This window comes from Motacilla alba, chromosome 13 (assembly GCF_015832195.1).
Source record: "Motacilla alba alba isolate MOTALB_02 chromosome 13, Motacilla_alba_V1.0_pri, whole genome shotgun sequence".
NCBI classification, from domain to species: domain Eukaryota; kingdom Metazoa; phylum Chordata; class Aves; order Passeriformes; family Motacillidae; genus Motacilla; species Motacilla alba.
In genome coordinates this window covers 9,398,395-9,418,583 of record NC_052028.1, presented here as the reverse complement: position 1 = coordinate 9,418,583, position 20,189 = coordinate 9,398,395, and the positions used below count along the sequence as shown (strand labels likewise).

The 20,189-nt window shown below is 46.7% G+C and overlaps 1 protein-coding gene across 4 annotated transcripts; it reads right to left on the bottom strand.

The window, feature by feature from the left end:
- Window positions 1-6,307: 6,307 nt before the first annotated feature.
- SLC25A48 (solute carrier family 25 member 48) lies at window positions 6,308-19,915 on the bottom strand. 4 transcript variants are annotated; one of them, XM_038150528.1, is made up of 8 exons: window positions 19,750-19,903; window positions 17,710-17,753; window positions 13,820-13,891; window positions 12,908-13,160; window positions 11,452-11,700; window positions 9,966-10,099; window positions 7,509-7,638; window positions 6,762-6,934 (listed from the first exon to the last, which is right to left on the bottom strand). In XM_038150528.1, exons 1-7 carry the CDS (start codon window positions 19,871-19,873, stop codon window positions 7,516-7,518), a joined length of 999 nt encoding a protein of 332 aa, XP_038006456.1. In that variant the 5' UTR covers window positions 19,874-19,903; the 3' UTR covers window positions 6,762-6,934; window positions 7,509-7,515. The 4 variants fall into 4 exon arrangements, with proteins under 4 accessions (XP_038006459.1, XP_038006456.1, XP_038006458.1 ...); XM_038150531.1 differs by lacking the exon at window positions 7,509-7,638 and having other exon boundaries at window positions 6,308-6,934; window positions 19,750-19,914; XM_038150530.1 differs by lacking the exon at window positions 17,710-17,753 and having other exon boundaries at window positions 19,750-19,872.
- Window positions 19,916-20,189: the final 274 nt, after the last annotated feature.

Sequence of the window (20,189 nt, the reverse complement as noted above, 5' to 3'; positions counted from 1 at the left end):
TTTGATATTTTAAAAATATTCATTATGATGACAAGCTGCAGCAACATATTTTCACAAATATGTTGTCATTTGCCAATTATTTTCTGTCCTCATGTCTAGGTAGCTGATCATCCACTTTTCTCCCTTAATCTCTCTTTCAGCAATACAGATCAAAATGTGGAGGAGAGGAAATAAAAGCTTTTCATCCATTGCTCAAAAAAATGAAATAAAGATCACCAAACTTAAAGGTACTGAGAGCAGTAGCCCGTAGAAACATCCCCTTTATTACCATGAGGATACCTGAGTAGGGAACTCTCTGTGGTCAGTCTGGGACTGAGCCACACAGCAGCAGAGGGAGTGTCCCCATGTCCTGCCACTTCCCTACACGCTGAGGGATGCAGTGGGCAGGGTGCAGTGGAGGAGCAGAGTAAGGACAGGGTAGAGAGCTCCATCACCACGGGCATTGCCAGCACCAGGGCAGCCCATCAACTTTCCAGTGATGGGATATTAAGATTCCAGCCCTGAACAGATTATTTGGAAAAGGTGAATATATAAAACTCTCCAATTTATTTCTGTGGAATCTTACAGGCAGCTTGTTCTGATTCCTTTGGAGACTCTAATGTCCTGCACATTTTTGGTTTATGTGTAAATACTTTAGGATATATATTTTCTTATAATGCCTTTACTTTGGTGCTAGGTTGAATGGCCAAAAATGCTGCACAAAACATCCAATTTCCAGATTGCTATTTTAATCTAGTTTGCATAAACCTCCAGAGTTTATGAGTTCTCATGAGAGAATTTGCATCCCAGTGTAGAGTTTCTAAGAATCTTTACACATTTTGGGTTTTCTAATGTAGAAAAAACCAACTCCTTGCAGAGGAAAAACACCCAGGTAACAAAGCAGTTTGTTTTACGTTTACTGTGTGCACTGATCAAGATAGAAGAGATGCAAAGACCGCAAATGAAGAGATCATAGTTTCATTTTCCAGAGATAAGGTGGCTTGGAGTATTTTTTCCCTTTCTCTTAGATAAAGATGACATAAGCTAATGTAGAAATCAAGGAAAATAGGGGCATTCTAATCCCTTTGTGAAAGGGTAAACCATAGTGTAGTAATAGCAAGATTACTTATAACATCAAATCCTGATGAACATTTCAGATTCAATCCAATCCAAGAGAGCAGTGCACCCCCTGAGAGCCACATGCTGTGCTCTGCCCTAGCTAGTGGACCACGGGATATCCTCAGGACTCACATTATCTTCTGTAGGTAATGGAGCTCTCATTACTTTCAGAAGAGTTTTAATAATTTGAAACCATTTAAGCTTATTAACAAACACTAGTGGCACTCAGGAGCTGTGAGAGGGGCGAGCACATGAGAGAGACCTTCAGTCCTGCAAGTCCTCCTTGTTCCATGCAATAGTACAGTCACCAGAGGTGGCCTGGGTTCAGCCAAGCTTTCCGTGTTGCAATGATTTTTAGCAAGAGCCAAGATGTCTAAAAGAAAAAAAGCCCTGACAGCAACAGCCCAGCCATGATGTGTGTCATGCATATTGAAAATGCTTCCCACAACCAACCATCTCTAAAAGCAGGCAGGAGGCAGCAGGAATTAATCATAGAGGTCAACAATATTTTAAGACTTTTCCTAGTGTCCTCTTCCAGTGTCTTCTTTCGTGGTCTTTCATACCAGGAAAGGGAAACATTGAGGGCTCTCCCATCAGAAGTCCACTCACCCTTCCTTGCTTGTCCCACTGTGCGATGACCCTGTGTGCTGGATTTCCCACTCAGCACAGCATGCAGAGGGAGGCTGAACATGCAGGACACACAGACAGCACACGGCATTCACTCCACGGCTTTTTTGGAGCTCTTCACCAGCCAGCCCCACATTGCAGCTCACTTTTCATGCTGGCAGTGTTGAAAATCCACCTGCAGGCTGCTTGATGGAAACACAGCAATAGTAATTTGACAGCGAAGCAGGGACGGATATTGGTTCCCACCTGGTTGCATAAGTAAGAACAAGCTGGCCCTTATCCATGAGAATTGGCAGGATTTCTATACCATGTGTTTCTATACTGTGTGTGAAGTAGGCTACATTAATGATAAAATGTTTTGAAACATGGGAGAATAGAGCAGTCCATGAAGATGAGCTAAGTCCTGGTGCTTTCACAGAGGTGAGGCCATGCAGGTGCCAGTTTGATGCAGCAGGTGTTGGTGGCAGGGCATCTTAACATGTTTTTCCCCACTTGCAAGGTTCTGGTTTCTCCAAATTTTTCTCCTTGTGACTCAAGATTATCCATTGCTTTCTCCATCACTCAAAGAGGACCTTTGTATTCTCTTCAGACTGGGTGTTGTACAGCCCAGTAGCCTTGGAATTTCACCCTTACTAAGCAAGGATTTCTTGATGTGTCCAGCACTTTATATCTTATAGTGAAACTGCACATAGGACCTCTAAAACCCCTTAAAAAATACACTTCTGCTGCACGAGTGGCTTCTAACAGGTTGGTTGTTCCACTTGTGTCTGATTCTGGATCTGTCACAAGATCAACAGTTTAGGAAAACTGCCTTGAAAATTATTATGACTACTTAAATTTCCTCTCACTTCATGGCTTCATTCCTTTTGGAGCCTGTCTCTGGCAGGATACCCTGCATACTACTTATCCAAGCTGGAAGTGATCGGTCTGTGCATTACTGAAGCAGCATATACAGGAAGAAAATGGCTTTAGAGAGAGGAAGCTTTTCTTGTGCAGTTTACATTCAATTTAACACTTGAACTTCTTCCCACTTATCTCCTTGGATCTCATAATTTTTCTGGCTCTGCACTTCACGTTTTTCTTAGCAAGTACAAGATAGGCATTGGCCTTCTTGGCTGACATGAATGCCACGCCTAGGAGAAGAATCTCCACTATAACAACTTCTATGACGAAACAAAGAACTTCAGATAAACCAAAGAGATATATCTTAATGCCTGCATGAGCGTCACAGACTCCTCTGTCTCAGAAAAAGAGAAACTGAGATGTGGATTGTGATCTTGCCTTCCCCTGTGGTGGAGAAACACCAGGCAGGGACTCCAAGGCATGAGAAAATCTCAGCCTAGCCTAGAGCCATCATAAAATCATTTAGGTTGGAAAAGACCTTTACAGGCAGGGTTTCAGTAGATGCTAAAACTGCTGGGAAGCCTCTTCCCACTTCTATGCACCATAGACATCATGATGCTTCTCCCAGCCCCAAAGGCCTTCATCCAGGTCAGGGCTGTTTTCTAGAAAAATGGATTTTCACTGGGACATTTGTTCCTGTTCGATTGGGGTTTTTTTCAATGAAGGAAATAAGCTGCTGTTACCATTTTTTCCTTTCATATCACTAAATAGTTTATGAAGTGTGAAAAACAGCCTGCATCTCATTAAGTAATACAGGCTGTTGTAAGAGCTGGAATGCCACCAGAGTCATGAAAGTTGGGCAATCACAGACTTATTTGAGGGATGACAGGTCTGAATATGCTTTCATAATCCAGGCAACAAACACACAGAAGTATGTATCCCTCGTTCTTTTGGTCTCCCTTCTCATTTTTTGACCATTTCAGGATTTACTGCATTTATTTTAGAAATGAGGGGCTCTGTAAACACCTTGAATAACCTACCAAGCAGATGGCTTCTACCACTCCAGCATATGTGGGGAACGTGCCACTGATGGCAGGTCAGTACAGACAGAGCACTGACAAGGAGCTGGGTCCATATTCTGAATTCTGTTGACACAAGGGTTTTCTTTCGTGTAATTCAGAGACAAAATTGCCAACATGTGTAATCAGTGCCCCACTAAATCAGCTGTGTGTCTGTCTGTCTGCCTCCCAGGAAAGCTGTTTTAAACTCTCATCACCAGGTCCCCGAAAAATTCTATGGAGATCCTAATTTCTGTCCATGGATAATGATAGTGATTTTATTTCCAAAAATTAATGCATTTGATATATCATACAGAAGATTATTCACGAGACACAGACATGTAAATTCTCTGTGTGTATAAATTTTAATTGCCATCCTTCATCTTTGGGACACGGGCCTGGCCCCCTGTGGTGTCACACGACCCCAGCACCACTGGACCTCTTTCTCTTTCACTGGTGGCACAGCCACACACTCACTACAGCAAAAGCAAGACTAAACAGTCTGTCAGTCTCCATGTGCAGGGATCATAGACCCATAGAAGGGTTTGGGTTGGAAAGGACCTTAAAGCTCATCTCCTTCCAGCCCACTCACCATGGGCAGGGACACCTTGCACTGAACCAGGGCCCTGTCCAACCTGGCCTTGAGCACTTCCCAGGGGTGTCATCGGTCACAGCGAAGGGTATCACAGAGTGCTGTGCTTCAAAAGCTGCTTGTCCCAACCCTAAGGTATTTTTGGTCACCAACAGTGGCCCAGAGGCAGCTGAACCTCCTTCACAGTGGCCTGTGCTGCTGTCACCCTTGAAACCCTTGTGCTCTAGCCTGGAGTTGCTTTGCCTCTTTTGTGGTTTGTCTGTGAACACTAATGGTGTGATGCACTGATTAACCAGTGTGTCCAGGGCTTGTCTCCACTGCTGCCAGACCAGGGCAGCCTTTGGCAGGGCAGGGTCACCCAAAGTCATCCAGAGGCTGTGCAGTGTGGGGCTGTCCATGGGGAAGGGAATGTGTGCTGGTTGGGCAGCAGAATGGACAAGACACAGAGGGGTTGCCTGGCAGCTCCAGCGAGCAACACATGCCCTGCCAGGGATGAGGATGCCATCAAGTGGCCAAAGCTTTATATTCACTTCCCACTTGATCTTCATGATTTTCTATTTATGTTATATATATTTACATCATATATATTTATATTATTTAGAGTAACTTTCTGCCCTCTGCTCCCTTTCCACACCAAGATACCCACGGCTGTCCCTGACAGCTGCTTCTGCCAGGTGTGTGCTACACGAGAGATTTGTCCAGACAAGTCCTGGGCTCCAGTCTCAAAATTTCTTTAATTGGATGAATAATACCATGAAATATCACCATGCAACTCCAGCATGGGTCTCAGGGCTTTACACCCAGAGAGCACTGAATGAATCAAACCTGGGCACCATGAGGGCAGGATCATGCAGATACACAGCTTGTTGTGAACTCATCAGTTTAATTCATTCATGATCCATTTTACATTATGCAGGCAGATGAACACACCATTTATTTGCATTAAAAAACAGTCTGCCCAAGTATTATCCCTGGAGACACATGATATTATTCATCTAAAAACCATGTTTTACATGCAGCAAAATAGGCAACATGAAAGGGATGAATCCTTAAATGCAGCCAGCAACAAATACTTGTGTGAAGGATCATCAATTTTTTCCATATTGTTTATTAAAAACTGTTCCATGTATCTTAAAGAAGGTCAAAGGCACTGTGAGCCTTTTGAGATAAAGCAACACCAGCTTTATCTGTTTCTTCCCCATTTTAAGGCCAGTTCTGGAAGCACCCATACTTCTGTTTTTAATCTGGGCCCCGGTGATGAGGAGCCCAAAGAAGGCGACCCCATTTCCCAGTACTGCTCAAGACCCAAAGTTTTAGGCACTTCCTGCTGTGATCTTCAAGTGTTATGACCAATTCCCCTATTCATCCAGGGAAGAAGACATAGGAGTTTCTCTTTCCTACCCCTCATTTTATGGAGGAAAGCTGGACATCTGCTCCACATTGTCCTCTGAAAGCTTGTTTTGAAGGCATCTGCTGAAACTGCACTGGGCTTTTCCCCCAGAGCTCTTCTCCACAGGAAGAGCTCTTCCTCTAGAATATTTCCCAGATGAGGTGTTGTCCTGGATTATTCCCCCATGTCATGTGTCCCTCTGCATGTGAGCCCCCTTGGCCTCTCCTGCCAGTGCCACCAGAGTCCTCTTGTCACAGCAAAGCTGGTTCTTCTTGGGCTTTGGCATCAAAAGCTCCATGCTTAGAAAATAAATCCTAAGGATATTTAACATCATAAAGAGAAAAAATAATGATGTAAATGATCTTGGAATAATTGAGATGCTGAGGTAGACCAAAGAGAGACTGGGCCTGCCCCAGTGGTCTCAGTGGGATTCCAGCAAAGAGCTGGAGGTCTCAAGTATGCTGTGTCCTAAAGAGACTTCCTTTGGTGATGGTCTGCTCACGGCTACAAAGTGATGTCTGCAGGTTTTGGCAGCTGGCAAGTCATGTCAGGGAGCTTAGAGGGTCTAATGAGATACCTCAAGCCAGTCCCTGGAGGGCTGCACCAGGCAGGCTGTGTAAATTAATAGGCAGCCTTCTATTTGAAATGCAAACTTGGTTTATTTTTTTCTGTATAAAAAAAAGCAGCTTAGTCTCTGAATTTAACATCTTCCTGTTTCCCAGTTTAATTTATACCTTGGATAACAGGCTGAAGTTGTTAAAGCCTTTACATTTTTCATGATAATGTGTTAAATTGTGCCAAACTGTTGTAGAGCACACGTGTTTGTAGGGAGGAGTCACCCACTTCTTTGATTTCACCAAATCCTGAAGGCAAGCTAGGATTTGGTGGGAGCCAGAAAAAGCACCTGTGTACCCACTGCATTTCCTCCTTTCCTTGTTCACCAAAGAAGACGAGTGTTACAATGCCGTGCTGTACAAAAGACACTCCCTTGGTGATTTGAGGTGGGCTGGGTTTGGGTACATCTCTTGGGAAAGGGAAGTTCTCTTCCAGGTTCAATACAAAAAATAGCCATTGGTGAAGAAGCCCACCACCACCACCAGAATTACTAAGGTGCTCTTAGTCAACAGTGAAAGATTTGATAATGAAATAGCCTTTGGGTTTGATTGAGCTGGTGTGATTTTCGGAGTGCTCCATGGACCACGTGTCCACAGCAGTTGCTGTAGGTGCAGGAGGGGGGTCTTCGGTCAGAGCAGCTGAGCCCTCACCAACACCACACTGCTGATCTGGCTCAGGAAGGCAGGAGACTCTCTGGTCTTCTTGGCAACACTTTTGAAATTAGAAAGAAGGAGATTTATGAAGTACTGCAGAAAACAGCAAAGATAGCCAAGAAAAACCTTGAGTATCTAGCTGCTAAAAAAGTTTCTTTAATCAGATATTTTTAATGCTGCTCCTTTATGCAACTCCAAGTTACTGAGGGAAGGAGTGAAACAGTGACATGATAGTCAAAGCACTTTGAAAGAGCTTAATTTCATATCTTTGAGAACAAGTGAGGAAAGAATACTTTGCAGGGACTACAGTAAAAATGATATTTCAAAACTTATAAAATATTAGAGAATAATCGCCTTTCAAATTTTTATTTCTGATTGATATTAATTAAAACAATCAGAACAATCAGAACAGATTACAATGAAGCTCCAGGAGACGTGGACTGAAACTAAAATCCCTTGGCACATTTGCAGTCTGCTCTGAATCCCACAGACCCAAATTGTGTTTGGCTATTCAGGTGTAGATACCCATGAAATTTGTGCGACTTTCAGAGAATCTATACAATTGCAACTCTGTTTGATTCAAAGATTAATTCTGTAATTTTAATAAAGCTAGAGGGTCTTTATGTGCTGACCTGGAAGTTAGGGATTGGTCTCAGTTTGGCATCTTTTCATTGCTTTGAGAGACAGTTCATAGCCAAGAAACATGGCTGCACTCGATGGGAATCCTCTTATTGTATTGACCAGGAGGCCCCTAAAAAAGACCTGTCGGGAATGGAGCAAGGTTAGAGCAGAGGAATACATGGACTATTTTGAGAAGAGAAAGAAAACATTGAATGAAGTCATGGTAGGATTCTGAAAGACCAAATCTTTTGGGTTTGCTTGAAAGATGTGCTCCCACTGCTGGTCTTGGCTGAGGGGAAGGGGAGCACAGTGGCAGAAGTCACAGGTTTGGCATCATTGTGCTCCTCGCTACAAACACCACACCCTGGTGTGTCTGAGAGTGTGCACAAACTGTTTACTTTGGAGTGAGTCTGCTCACAATATGATGGTTCCAGGAGGGATCTGTGCTGGCTTAAACCTTTGCTGATTTCTCACAAAATCACTCCATTAACCACCAAGGCTCATCACCACAAGCCACTAATCTAAATAACACAAGTTCAGAATAGATGTCAAAAGGAACATCAGGAACCAAACCCCTTTCCAGACTTTATAACAGCTAAGTTCCCACAGCTACTGTAAAAAACCATGAAGAAATCTTGGCCCCAAGATCAGAAGCCCTTAGATTTAAGCATATAACCTATTTTCCCCTTGAAATTATTGAACTCTACTAAACATCATCATATCTTGTGCCCAATAAATCCTAAGCATAGTGCTGACTTGTTTGAGACAGAATCAAAATGTGTTCACGTATTTTAGAGAAAGCTTGCAATTGCAATTGCAGGATTGGGACATTTAGGATATTATTTGATTTATTGGGATGTTTTATTTTGCTAGGAAAGAGAAGTTTCTGGGAGGAAATGGAATGTTTTTGCATTATCCATAAAGTAACACGAGAGATCCAAGTTAAATAATAATGAAGGTTTAGGATGAGAAGCCCCGAGGCATAAATTTTTCTTATCTGAGTGAACACACCTGGCTGTGGAGAAAGACAAGGGTACAATTGGGTTTCTTTGTGTACATCAGGCAGTTATTGCCAGCACTGAGAATGCTGTTCCTTTGTCCCAGAATGAAAACATCTAGCCCTGGGTTTGCCGTTTGTCACTTGTGAGTCTCCCAACATTTAAAAAGATTTTCCTTATGAGAGCAGGATCCAGTCTTGCTGTCAACTGATTACTCAATCCTACTGACAGCTTTGGGGCAGGTGCCAGATGGGATGGCAGAAAAACCACAAGAATTACAGAATTCTACCAGAAAACTCTTCTAGTTGTTAGTTCAGGCAGGACAAGGAAGGCAGAGGATGAGGATGAGAAAGGAAAACCCATGGAAATTCCCATTTCAGCCACCCTGCTGTGAAAGAGCACACACGTGGAATGCACAAAGCAGGTACCGTAGAGCCTGGGCACCCTCTTCCCCATCTGACTGTCCAAGCACAGTCCTCAGCATCTCTCCAGGCGCTTGTGCTTCACATGAGTGTGACTTTCTTCACCCAGTGGCAAAAGCTGAACCAGACCACAGGCTCCTGAGACAGCTGGCATAATAGTGGCATGTTGGCAAATACTGAAATCACACTGACTTGTGATTTTGCAGGTTATTTTCCTGTTTGTAACTTGTTACATTTCTCTCAGAATGTGAAAATTAATGCTTTGGAGCTAAGAGACCACATGCTGTTCCAATGATAAATACAGATTTATTTCAATATCAGAAGGCGTTACTTCCAGAACCATGCCTTGGCAACACAATAAAGCTGCAAACCTTTATTCTCTGCCATTCATATTTAACTGAGGCAAAGTTTGCAGGTAGAACAAGTATCTTTTATTACACTAACAGACAAAGTCAGAAAAGGGAGATAAGTTGTTTGGCACGCAGCCCTTCTTCACATTTGAAACGAAAGCAATTCTGATATAAGAACGCTGACATTCAACTCTATCTTGCTGCAAAATGAGGACAAGCAGTGCAAAAGCAGCATTAGTTCCACCAAAGCATTGCCCAAGGTGACCAGACACACCCGGAGAATGCCAGGACAGTCCCACTGGAATCAGTTTATTGACACCAAAGTCAATGGGAAACATTTGACCTCTGCATTTTGCAGAAGAATCACAGAGGTAAGACTTTCTACCTCTGATTTATGATAAGTCAAATTATATCCATGATTAAGTGCACTAACATGAAATGTTGTTTGAAGTTAATTACACCAGCAGTGTGTGACCCCCCCAGTCATTCATTTCTTCATTATGTAACATGTATTATTACTGTCACTATTTTGATTTAGAAGGAATCTACACAATAATTACCTACTGCCATAATAATAATTTAGCACTAACTGGCTTTAGCTGTCTCTCAACACTGCAGATAGGTTTTAAACAGTCACTGTATTTTCCAATTGACAATTAAATACCTAATAACCAGATTTAACTTCAAATGTCACTTACTTTTAAGCCCTCGTTCTGGTAGCTCTGCAAGATGCAGTCAAGGGTCCCTTTGTACTGGTTTGAATAAACTCCATCTGCCTGAATTCGACTTTTCACAACATCCACTGGAGTACATACTGCCCAGGAAACGGCTCCTGGAAAAATGCAGAAGTATTTGAATAATTTCTTCTCTATACTTCCTTGCCAGCAGGTCAGTGAACTCAGAAATTCATGTCTATCACATCATACTCATGGGATTTTCATTCAGGGCATTCACCCTGCCCAGGCACAGGAACAGTATTTCTGGGAGAAAGTTCCCTGTTTCTGGAAGAAGTGTTCAGATTTTGGAGGTTATGCTGCTGATCAGATGCAGGCAACCCAAGAGGGGCTTCTCCAGGTGCAAATACATCTTCTGCTGTGCTTCTGGTGGAACATGGACATGCCATGGGAAGAGCCTGAGCTGCTGCTTGGGACGATTTCAGAAAAAAAACTGAGTCTTCTGATAATTCCACTGTAAAGCAAAGTGTGAGCTGAGGATATAAATAACGGGTGCATCTCAGGCTGCCAGGATTAGGCTCCACACAGTGAGATACCCCGTCATTCCTTTAAAGAAATGCCTGCTTCCATTGGTCAGCCTGCAGCTGAGTGGGATGCTTTGCCTCTGGAAAGATCAGTACATGACTGCAATCCATGGCCCAGCTGGACAGACAAGAGTTTGTCTGGACCTACGTGAGTGTTGGGGGACACTAGAAAAGCTATCCAGAGGCAGCAGGAGCCTCTTTATTTGAGGAGAAATGGAGAAGGAATTTTGTTATCATTACCTGAGCGAAGGATTGACTTGTCTTTATGGATCTGCAATTTAGAAATGGCCAAGAAGTGGGGAGTGGGAGTAGGGGTGACCTTTCACATGCTGGGGGACACATGCCAGTTTTACTGGCAAGGATACATATGGAAAAAACAAGAAAAAGAAGAGGAAGAACAAGAAGAGGAAGAAGAAGAAAGAAGAAGAAGAAGAAAAAGAAGAAGAAGAAGAAGAAGAAGAAGAAGAAGAAGAAGAAGAAGAAGAAGAAGAAGAAGAAGAAGAAGAAGAAGAAGATCAGTAACAGTCAACTGAACTTCTGCTAGGTGTGGGTAGGTGCACACCCTCCTGGTGGGCAGCCAACAGGTTGAAGTCCTCTTCTGGAGGCATCTTGGCTACCACATATTCCTGGCAATGTGATTGGCAGGCTGCCCTGAGGCATACAGGGAGGTGAGGGCACTGTCTGTTCTCCTCTTCACTGACAATGAGCCCAAGGAAGGTCTGATAACACGACTTCCATAAAGTTTGTCAAGTCATAAAGTGCAGCAGTGGTGCCAGGGAACCCAGCCCTGGGGAAGGAAGGTTCAGTCCCATGTCCTCTGCCGGTGCTCAGGAGGATGCAGTGGCCCTTGAGTCACCCTTGTAATCTGCCCTGAGAACCTTCCTGTTCTTGTTTTGCCAGTGCTGTGAGGAAGTAAAGGTGCTTACCTGCTACACCCCCGGCCACCCAGATGGAGAAGGGATGAGGAGAAATGCTTCCATGAGGAGTTATCCAGTCACAGAACATTGCGTACGGGATGAAATAGGCGCAGTACCCGGGAACATCCCTCAGGAGCATTGCTACGTTGCCTCGGTATATTCCTGGTATCCCCTCTTTCTGTAGGATTGTCCTTAAGCAGTGAATTGGGCCTCGGTACACAGGAGATCCAGGAACTGTAGAATTTAGTTTAACGTTTGCTACAAAAAAAAAAAAAAAAAAAAAAAAAAAAAGATACAACTGTTGGAATAGATATATTGCCACAGAACTCCTCTCCAAAGCCCACTGCCATTGATTAGAAGTCACTGACATCCAGTTTCTTCTGCTGGGGTCAGCAGATAACATGGGGAAAATGTTTTAGGAGAGAATATTTAGGTCCATTTTCAGAAATGTCAACATGTAGACACTTCAGACAGATTTTCTTAGACGCTTGGCATACCTCCCAATAGGTATGTGCCCAGTGAGACTTCAAATAAGTTTAAGGCAATGTTCCCAAGTTTCATGGATTTTTAACTTCAACTTATGTCAGGTCACATCTCTGAAAGCCTTAACATCTCCAGAGTCTGGCCCTTCCCATGCAGACCAAGCTGTTTTTGTAAAAGGCATTATGTTTCTCAGCTGCATGGAGGCTTTAAAAATGGACATAATCTTGTTTTATCAAAGCAACAGAAAAATGCCAGCATTTCACAGTTAAATGCCATGACTGTAATTGTGAGAAAGGTGAAATGCTGAAATCCAAGCTGTTCAGCTCTGAAGCTGCTCCATGTCTCCATTTGGCTGTGCATGTGCTCTGGTGGGGTTTGCTCCATGCTGGCAGCCTGCAATGGAATTCAGCTGCTGTCTAAAGCTGAAGCAGCTCCTTCTGCCTTGTGGGCAGAGAACAGCCACCCACTGCCATCCTGCTGATGTCCCCTCCTGACCCATCCTGCTCACACCTGGGCTTATCTGGCACCCTGTGTAAAATAAGTCAGTTTTTAAATGTAAATGGGAAACTTCTGCTTTTGAACAGAGAAGGGTGGAATAACAGAGGTTTATGGAAAAATATATGTGGGACTGAGAGTGTGCAGAGGAAGATGGGGAGCTGGCATTGCTGCTGGCAGTCATGGTGCTGCTGCTGGAATCTCCAGGGGACCCCACAGCTCAGGGACTCACAATTTCTGCAGCTTCTGGTCTTGAGCAGACCTGCCTCATGTTCCTTATAGATTCCAGCTGTCTGGAAATGCCATTGATAAAAACCCTTCCCTTGAGCTGAACAGGATGGGGTCCATCCTCAGGCAAAAGAGGGAATTTTCAGCCCAACTGCAGCAGCACAAGGCAGCAGAAAGCCCAGCCTTGACCAAGGTTGTAAAGCTCTGTGTATGAGCCAAAGACTGGCAGAGACAGGAAGATGAAACTCTTGCTTCCTACCTTTGGTGTAGGGCTGTGTTTGCATCTGTAGCCTTATCTTGACCAGTTCCACGGGCGTGCCAATGCCCACAGAGATGACCCCAGCCACGAGGCTGGCCAGAGTCATGTCGGTGAGCGAGGGCGCGGCGGCCGGGTCCCCGTGGCGGAGCTGGCTGAGGAGCCGCTGCGTGTTGCTGAAGACTCCGAACACCACCGAGCTGTAGATGCCAATGCTGGCCAGTGGGAAGGACATGCCCTTGAAGAAGCCGGTCAGCTACCCAGGAAAGGGAGCAGGGCTTAGGAGACTGAGCAGGACTGAGCAATGTAAACCCCAACTTGTGCATCAGGTTAGAAATCACAGAGCCATGCCATGGTTTGGGTTGGAAAGGACTTGGAAAGTTGTCTCATTCCAATCCCCTGCCATAGTCAGGGATGAAATGCAAATCCAAGTAACAGATGTCTCCTGGAACCAACTGTTCGCACATGCTGAGCAAAGGAAATTGGTTCATGCTGCTAAAGGCTTATAAAGATTGTGCAGAATACGGGATATGGCTGAAAGCACAGGAACCCACGTAGAAGTGCCTCATATAGACAGTGGTTGTTCTGGCTTCACCAAAGTCAGCATAATCCTTCTGGGAGACCTCTGCCATTGGGATCAGGCAGAAGAGTTGCTGTGGATGCAACCCATGTGGAGACACTGATCATTCCATGCCAGGGATCTCCCTTTTCCCTATAGGAGTCACCAAGTGGTGACTTAACCTTAGAGTTAAGCAAGAGAAGGCTGTAGGGATTTGCAAGCTCAATTGCATAAACTTTATTGGTCTTTATATAACTGCTGGTGTCAACAGCATTTTGTACAATTGCTTTATGTACTTATCTATTTATTGACTTGCACTTTCTACCAGCACATTTAACATACGACGAAGTACTTACAGACTCATTTCTGTACACAGTCAGAACACACTTGAGTGTATTTCCATATCCTTGTCCAGCTTGCAAACGAGTCTGCGAAAGACATTTGTAAAATGTGATTAAAATCCTATGTTTCCAGCCCAATGGAGGCTCATGCTATGTAAACAGTGTGTACTTTGCTTTGAGAGCAAGTCCTTCCTTAGTCGTAAAGAGAACTGAGCAATAAAATAAGATATATGTGCATCCACCCTCTTGAACTTTGCCAGAAGCAAGGCTAAGCAGGATCTCACAGCCTGAAGCTCTCTGCAACATCTGGAATCAATGGCTGTCAAACTGTTCTCCAGCCTGGACCAGCCACCCTGACCCGGCACAGCAGGCTGCTGGTGTGCAGTGCTGTCATTGGCAAGGGCCTGATTTATGTGGAAATTGGAGAGTAGTGTGGTCTTCCCCATTTGGAGACTCTCAGGGAAAGCTGGGATGTGTTGCAAAGAGAGGAGAGGTGAGCTCCCTTGGGAGACTTCTGGGGCCCTTCTGCTCCAAGGTGGATTTTAAGACACAGAGATACTAAGTGGAACTAAAATAACTCAGCACCATCTCAGAAATTCTTCAAGAATTGAATCCATGCTTCACTCAAAAACAGTTTCATATAATTTCAAAAAAAGACATTTTGTTTCTGGAAAGCAAATTGGTTATACACCTTCCAAGAGATGCCAGAAATGGCATGTAGGTCACAACAAAGCCTACACGATTTAACATTTCCCCTTCTCATATCTATATATTTTGATCATCTTTCATTCAAGCTGCTCACAAGGTTGCACTAGAAACATCCTTACGAGGGATGCCTTTTTTGGGCTTAGAGGTGTGCAAGGAATGAAAACAATGCTCATTTCATAGCACCTCAGGCTTCCTCTTGGCTGAGGCCAGAGCTCATTTGGTATAGAAAGACACACATGCTCCACCAGGAATGTTTTTAGGAAATGGGGACAACATTTCTGACTGTATTTATCAGCACTGCTGCTAGCAATGAAGGCTGAAGGGACACTGCCAGCCTGCACTGGAGGGATGGTGTCCAATCCCATCCACTGGCTCTGCCCTGATTTACACCAGAGTGAAGCAGGAAATTATTTGGGAATTTAAAGCCCACACGAATGTGTGCCTGCCAGAGTTCATGACTGGTGGGAGCTTTTGGATGGCAAACAGCAGGTTGGATGGTACAATCATTTGGCCCAGAGCCATGCAAGAGGCTGCCAGTGGTGCCATGGGACCCTGACAGGAGCAGGAGGGACCAAAGTCTGTGTTCACCCCTCAGCCCAGGCTGCCCCTCACCCCGGGGTGACTCCACGCAGCTCTGTGTACACATGGAGCATCCCTACTCCACTCCAGGCCTGGCCAGAGGCCACGGAGAAGCAGCAACCAAAGCAGAATATTTACTGAGCACTCAGAGCAAGCTGGTACATGAAGCTGCTGCCATGGCTCACACAGCACGTGTTGTGCAATGTGGGCAGGCTCAGGCCATGGGTGCAGACCAGGCACACCGTGACTCACACTGGGGATGACAGGGCTGGGGGGACCAGGGGAAGGTGGGTACACCCAGAGTGACCCAGGACAAGGTGACCCCAGTGCCCAGCCCTGAGCTCCCTCCTGGCTTCGTCTTAGCCCAGACATTTCCACTTTGCCTCCATGGGCTTGGGTTTTTTTTTCTTTTACTCAGTAACCAGGTATTTAGAGGCTCAAGTTAATATATTTTTTGAGTAACTGGGGGCAACTGAGTGCTCTCACAATCTGGTTCTCACACATGTCCCTTAGCTAATCTGTTAACACCCGGCACTGAAATCCCTGCTGGCATCTGCGACAAAGTCAGCTACTACCAGTATGGATGTACCTCTGGAAAGTTCTCCTTTTTGTTATGTTTTGATTAGATAGGGCTCTTGGGTGACACCCAGGAGCTGAAGAAAGTTCTGGGAAAATGAATGCAATGGGTAGGATGAAAAGTGAGTAAAGGCACAAGTTCTAGAGCTTTGCAAGGATGTGGGAAAAAGCAGGAGCTGGGGTTTGATGGAAGCTGCAATGATGGGAAGAGGGGGCTGAAGGGGGAAGAGGTGACTTGATGGGAAGTGTGGTGTAGATGCCACTTACCCCACAGAGCCTTATACTCAGTCCTGCCTCCTCCCTCAGATGGGAAAAGACACCTGATGCCCTGGAGGCTGGAGATTCTGCTGAGCAGCCCCTTTGCTGGCCTAGTGCTGTGTAAAAACTCTCTTTTCCTCTTTCTTGCTCCTGAATTTGGAACATAACAAGTCCGCCTACTTGGTATTCCCAAGGCAAAGCCTTGCCCAAAGCCAAGAGCAACAGAGGGGGCAGCCTGACAGTTGTCTTTATAACCACTGAAGGATGGGCTTGCTCTTTCTTGGCATCCAAACTCGATGTTTCCAAGCAGGATTCTCATAGCCAAACTCCCCCAAGCCAGGCAATGATGCCATGGCCACCAGCCTGAGATGGGGACTGCCTTGGCAACGCTGGGCAGAGGTGCCTTTGCTGCCTGTGCCCTGCCCACGGCTGGGTGGTGTGGGCAGCCTTGTGGCTCCTCCTGCGTGGGGTCTGCACCCACCTTTGCACAGGGATGCCCTTGGGGTATCACTTTAGCAGCTCAGAAAGCATAGGGCTGGCTGGGCATCTCCTGATCCCAGGAGAGCCTGGTGTGTGCAAGGGGATGGCTGTGATGGCTGGGGAAGGGATGTGGTGTGGGCCATGCTGGGCCCTGCCTCCTTGGCATCACCCTCCAAAGGGTGGAGGGTGCAAACGTGACCAGTGGCTTTTGGGTTTGCCACTGGCAGCCCTGCCTGGTGCCAGGGCCAGGCTTGAACCAGAGCAGGGAGCACAGAGTCACAGAATTGCAGAATAGCTCGAGTTGAAAGGGGTCTTTTAAGGCCATCTCATTCAACCTCCCTGCAGTGACCAGGGACATCTCCAACTAGACCAGGTTGCTCAGAGCCCCATCCATCCTGCCCTTGAATGTTTCCAGGGATGGGCATCTCCCCACCTCTCTGGGCAGCCTGTGCCTGTGTTTTACCACCTTTTTTGTGTAAGACTTCCTTATATATCCAATCTAACCCTATTCTCTCTCTGTTTAAAACCAGTCTCCCTTGTCCTATCGCACTGGGCCCTACCAAAAATTCCGGTTTTATTTTAGACCCCCTTCAAGTACAAGAAGGTCACAACAAAATTTTTTTGTAGCATTCTATTCTTCAGGCTGAACACCCCCAACAAGGGCAGAGAAGCTAAAGTGCTGAAAGCTGTCCAGAAATGCCTGGGCAAAAAAAAAGAAAGGAACAGGATCTTCCTCCCTGTCTCTGCAGCAGTAGGGATGGTCAGCTTGGTTGAGTCAGGATGCACTGGTATGTGCATGGGCTTGTGTGCATCATGCTGACAAATACCTTCTTACTTCGCTAAATCCTTCTGTTGGAGGAATAATTACCATGAGGGAATCATAAACACTGTGTGTCACAGCCCTGGGATAACAATTTCAGAACTCTGCCCTTCCAGCATTACCAGCTCTAGGAAAACATAAAAATGTGCCTGCAGCAAAACAAATACAGTTCCCTCATTGCCCTTTGAATACAAGTCTGTGGCAAAGTTCAATAAAACATTGCCAGAACTGTTCAGTGAACCACACATTAAGTAAGGCCAGGTTAATTTTCAGCATTAATTCTTCACAGAGGAACTTGCACGTATCAGTCAGTTCTTTTAGTTTCTCATTCAAGATGAGCATTGGAGAGGAAGAAAGTCTGTGAAAACGTTCCAAATTCCCCTTTGGGATAAGTGAAGATTCTTTGAGGCATCAACTAGAGAGAAGGTTCTGAATTGGTGGGGGTTTGGGTGGTGACAGGTGAACACAGTTCAAAGTGTTTTACCTTGACCGTGTCCAGGGGATGGCCCGCAAGCACACTGGCAATTCCTGGGGATGAAAGCAAAGTATTATGCACAACATTGAAGCTTTTGTGGCAGGAGAGGATGCAATGGGTTTAGAGAAGAGATTTCCATAGGGACAGTTGTAAGGGGCCTAGCCAGAGCAATGACCAGCAGAATGCCCCTTCCCTGACAACAGCTAAAAGCTGACCTTAAACACTTTCCTGTGTACACTCTCCTGGACTCCTTCAGCTTTACATCTCAAAGGCACCAGAGAAGGAGAACTCATGTTTGTATATCTTGTCCAGGACCAACCCCTTTTGCACTCATGTAAGCTCATACAAATGTTTAGCCTCAGAATGGTGAGATTCCTGTCCAACACAAGGCAGTGCTTTCTCCTGGCTCAGAGCAAGGTCCTGATTAGCTGGTCCCATTAGTTGACTGCTAACTGGACCTGCAAACTCCTCGCTTTTTGCTGTTTTAAGAGCAGTTTGTAGAGATACCTATCAGAAAGGACTCAGATACAGAGGATCCTGCGCTGCATAGAACTATCCAGTGCCTTCCTGCCTTCCTCCCCATGGTTCTCTGGGGAGAAATTGGCCCATATTCTCTTACCTTTCACCCACCTACTCACACCACTCACTACCAGGAGCTCTCGTGGCAGCACAGAGCAGAGTTTGGTTTCCCTCTTCTCCAGGAGAATGGAACACCTGTGTGCCATGGCCAGGATATGGTTTTGTTGCAAACAACACTGGCAGGTTTTAGAGTTTGTGGAGATGTGTAAATTTTGTAAATTGTGATGCTTCTTCACCAGCAAATCTCTGTGCAAACCAGTGCCCACAGGTGCTTTGGAGACTACATGTAATTTCTCACTCATAGTGGATTAGTACTGAAAAGAGCATCATGTCCTTGGTCAACACATTATGACTTTTCTAAAAACGTGTTAAAAAATGTTCCCTCTCCTCCCAGACCTGGGACCACCCATGGTCTAGTGCTATGCATGAAAACTCCCAGCTGTCACTGCTGCAGAGCACCGGTTCACCTCCAGGACATCCTGTCCCGTGTCCAGGGGTGTGCAGCCACAGCACAGGGCAGCGGGGCAGAGAGAGGAGCAGCAGCCTACAGAGATCCAAAAACCAGCTGCTCACACAAACATTTGGCAGAGGTTTTGGGTTTTTTAGTCTGCTGATTTATTAACCTCATCTGGCAGGACACCTGTGAGCCACCTCACACCCTGCTCCTGTGCCGGGTCTGAAGGGTCACCTGGGCAGAGGTTTGCTCTGCGGTGGCCGGTCACTCTGTCCTGCTGCAGCCCCGGGGGCAGCAGAGCTGGTCGCCCTCTCAGCTGGCATCTCTCAGTTCTGTGAACCTTGTCCCATTACTGACACCTCTGCGTGTCGTCGCCTTCCTTTTCTTTCTGTTACCGGTTTCCCGGTGTTTGCCATCGGAATTCCCGGCAGACAGGATCAATCCCTGCCGCGGCCGTTAGCCTGTGACGGCAGGGTGAGGACCCGGCAGTGCCTCCCCGGGGATGGGGACACGGGGAGCCCCGGGCCGAGAGCCCCGGGGGAAGGACGGGAGAGCCGGAGGGAGCTGGGGGCTTGCGGGAGCCGCTGCAAGCCGGCCCCACACAGCAGCACCGCTGATTCTAAACTTCAATTTTAACTATCCCGCCCATGGAAGTGGATTAAACCGAGCTTGTGTACCAAAGCAAAGCAAACCGTGGGACACGCCGGGCGGAGGCACGGACCGTGGGTGGCCCGGCGGGTTTTATCCCCGGCGGGTTTTATCCCCGGCGGGTTTCATCCCCGGCGGGTTTCATGCCCGGCGGGTTTCATCCATCTCCGGCGGGCTTCATCCCCGGCGGGCTTCATCCCCGGCGGGTTTTATCCCCGGCGGGTTTCATCCCCGGCGGGTTTTATCCATCCCCGGCGGGTTTTATCCATCCCCGGCGGGTTTCATCCATCCCCGGCGGGTTTCATCCCCGGGCACCACCGCCGTGCGCCCTTCGCCGCCTCCCCAGCCGCGTTCTCGGCATCACTCACCGCCCACCAAGCCCGCCACGAAGTCCTGCAGCTGGACGCTGCCCATGCCCGTCCCGCGGGGCCGGCTGCCGGCGGGCAGCGCCCCGTGCGCTCCGCGTTCCGCGGCTTCCAGCCGCTGTGACATCACGCTCCGCGCTTAAAGGCGGCGCAGGGGCCGCGGACGCCGCCCGGCCGGGGCGGGGAGGGTCGCGGTCCGGGCGGGCGGGACCGGGCTTCGTCCGGCGGGGATGGGGCAGGGAGGGCTGCGCATCGGCCCGGGGCGGGGGCGCCGAGGAGCGGGAGGAGCAGCATCGCTCCTCGCAGGCAGCGGGGGACGGGGCTCGGCGCGAACGGGGGAAAGGTAGGGATGTGGGCGAGGTCATGTACACTCACGAATTGGAGATGGAAGTACAGAGATAAAGAGTATTGCACCCGTAATCAGCCGGAAAATATCTCCGTTC

Bases quoted from the DNA above. Each gene is read 5' to 3' on its own strand.
- SLC25A48 (XM_038150531.1), bottom strand. From the start codon at position 19,873: ATGTCACAGCGGCTGGAAGCCGCGGAACGCGGAGCGCACGGGGCGCTG. The intron at 13,892-17,709 runs GTAAAACACTTT...TGTCTTTCGCAG, and splicing joins ATCCCCTGGACACGGTCAAG to ACTCGTTTGCAAGCTGGACA. The intron at 6,935-9,965 runs GTAAGTGACATT...TAATTTCAAAAG, and splicing joins ACCAGAACGAGGGCTTAAAA to TGTTGCCAAGAAGACCAGAG.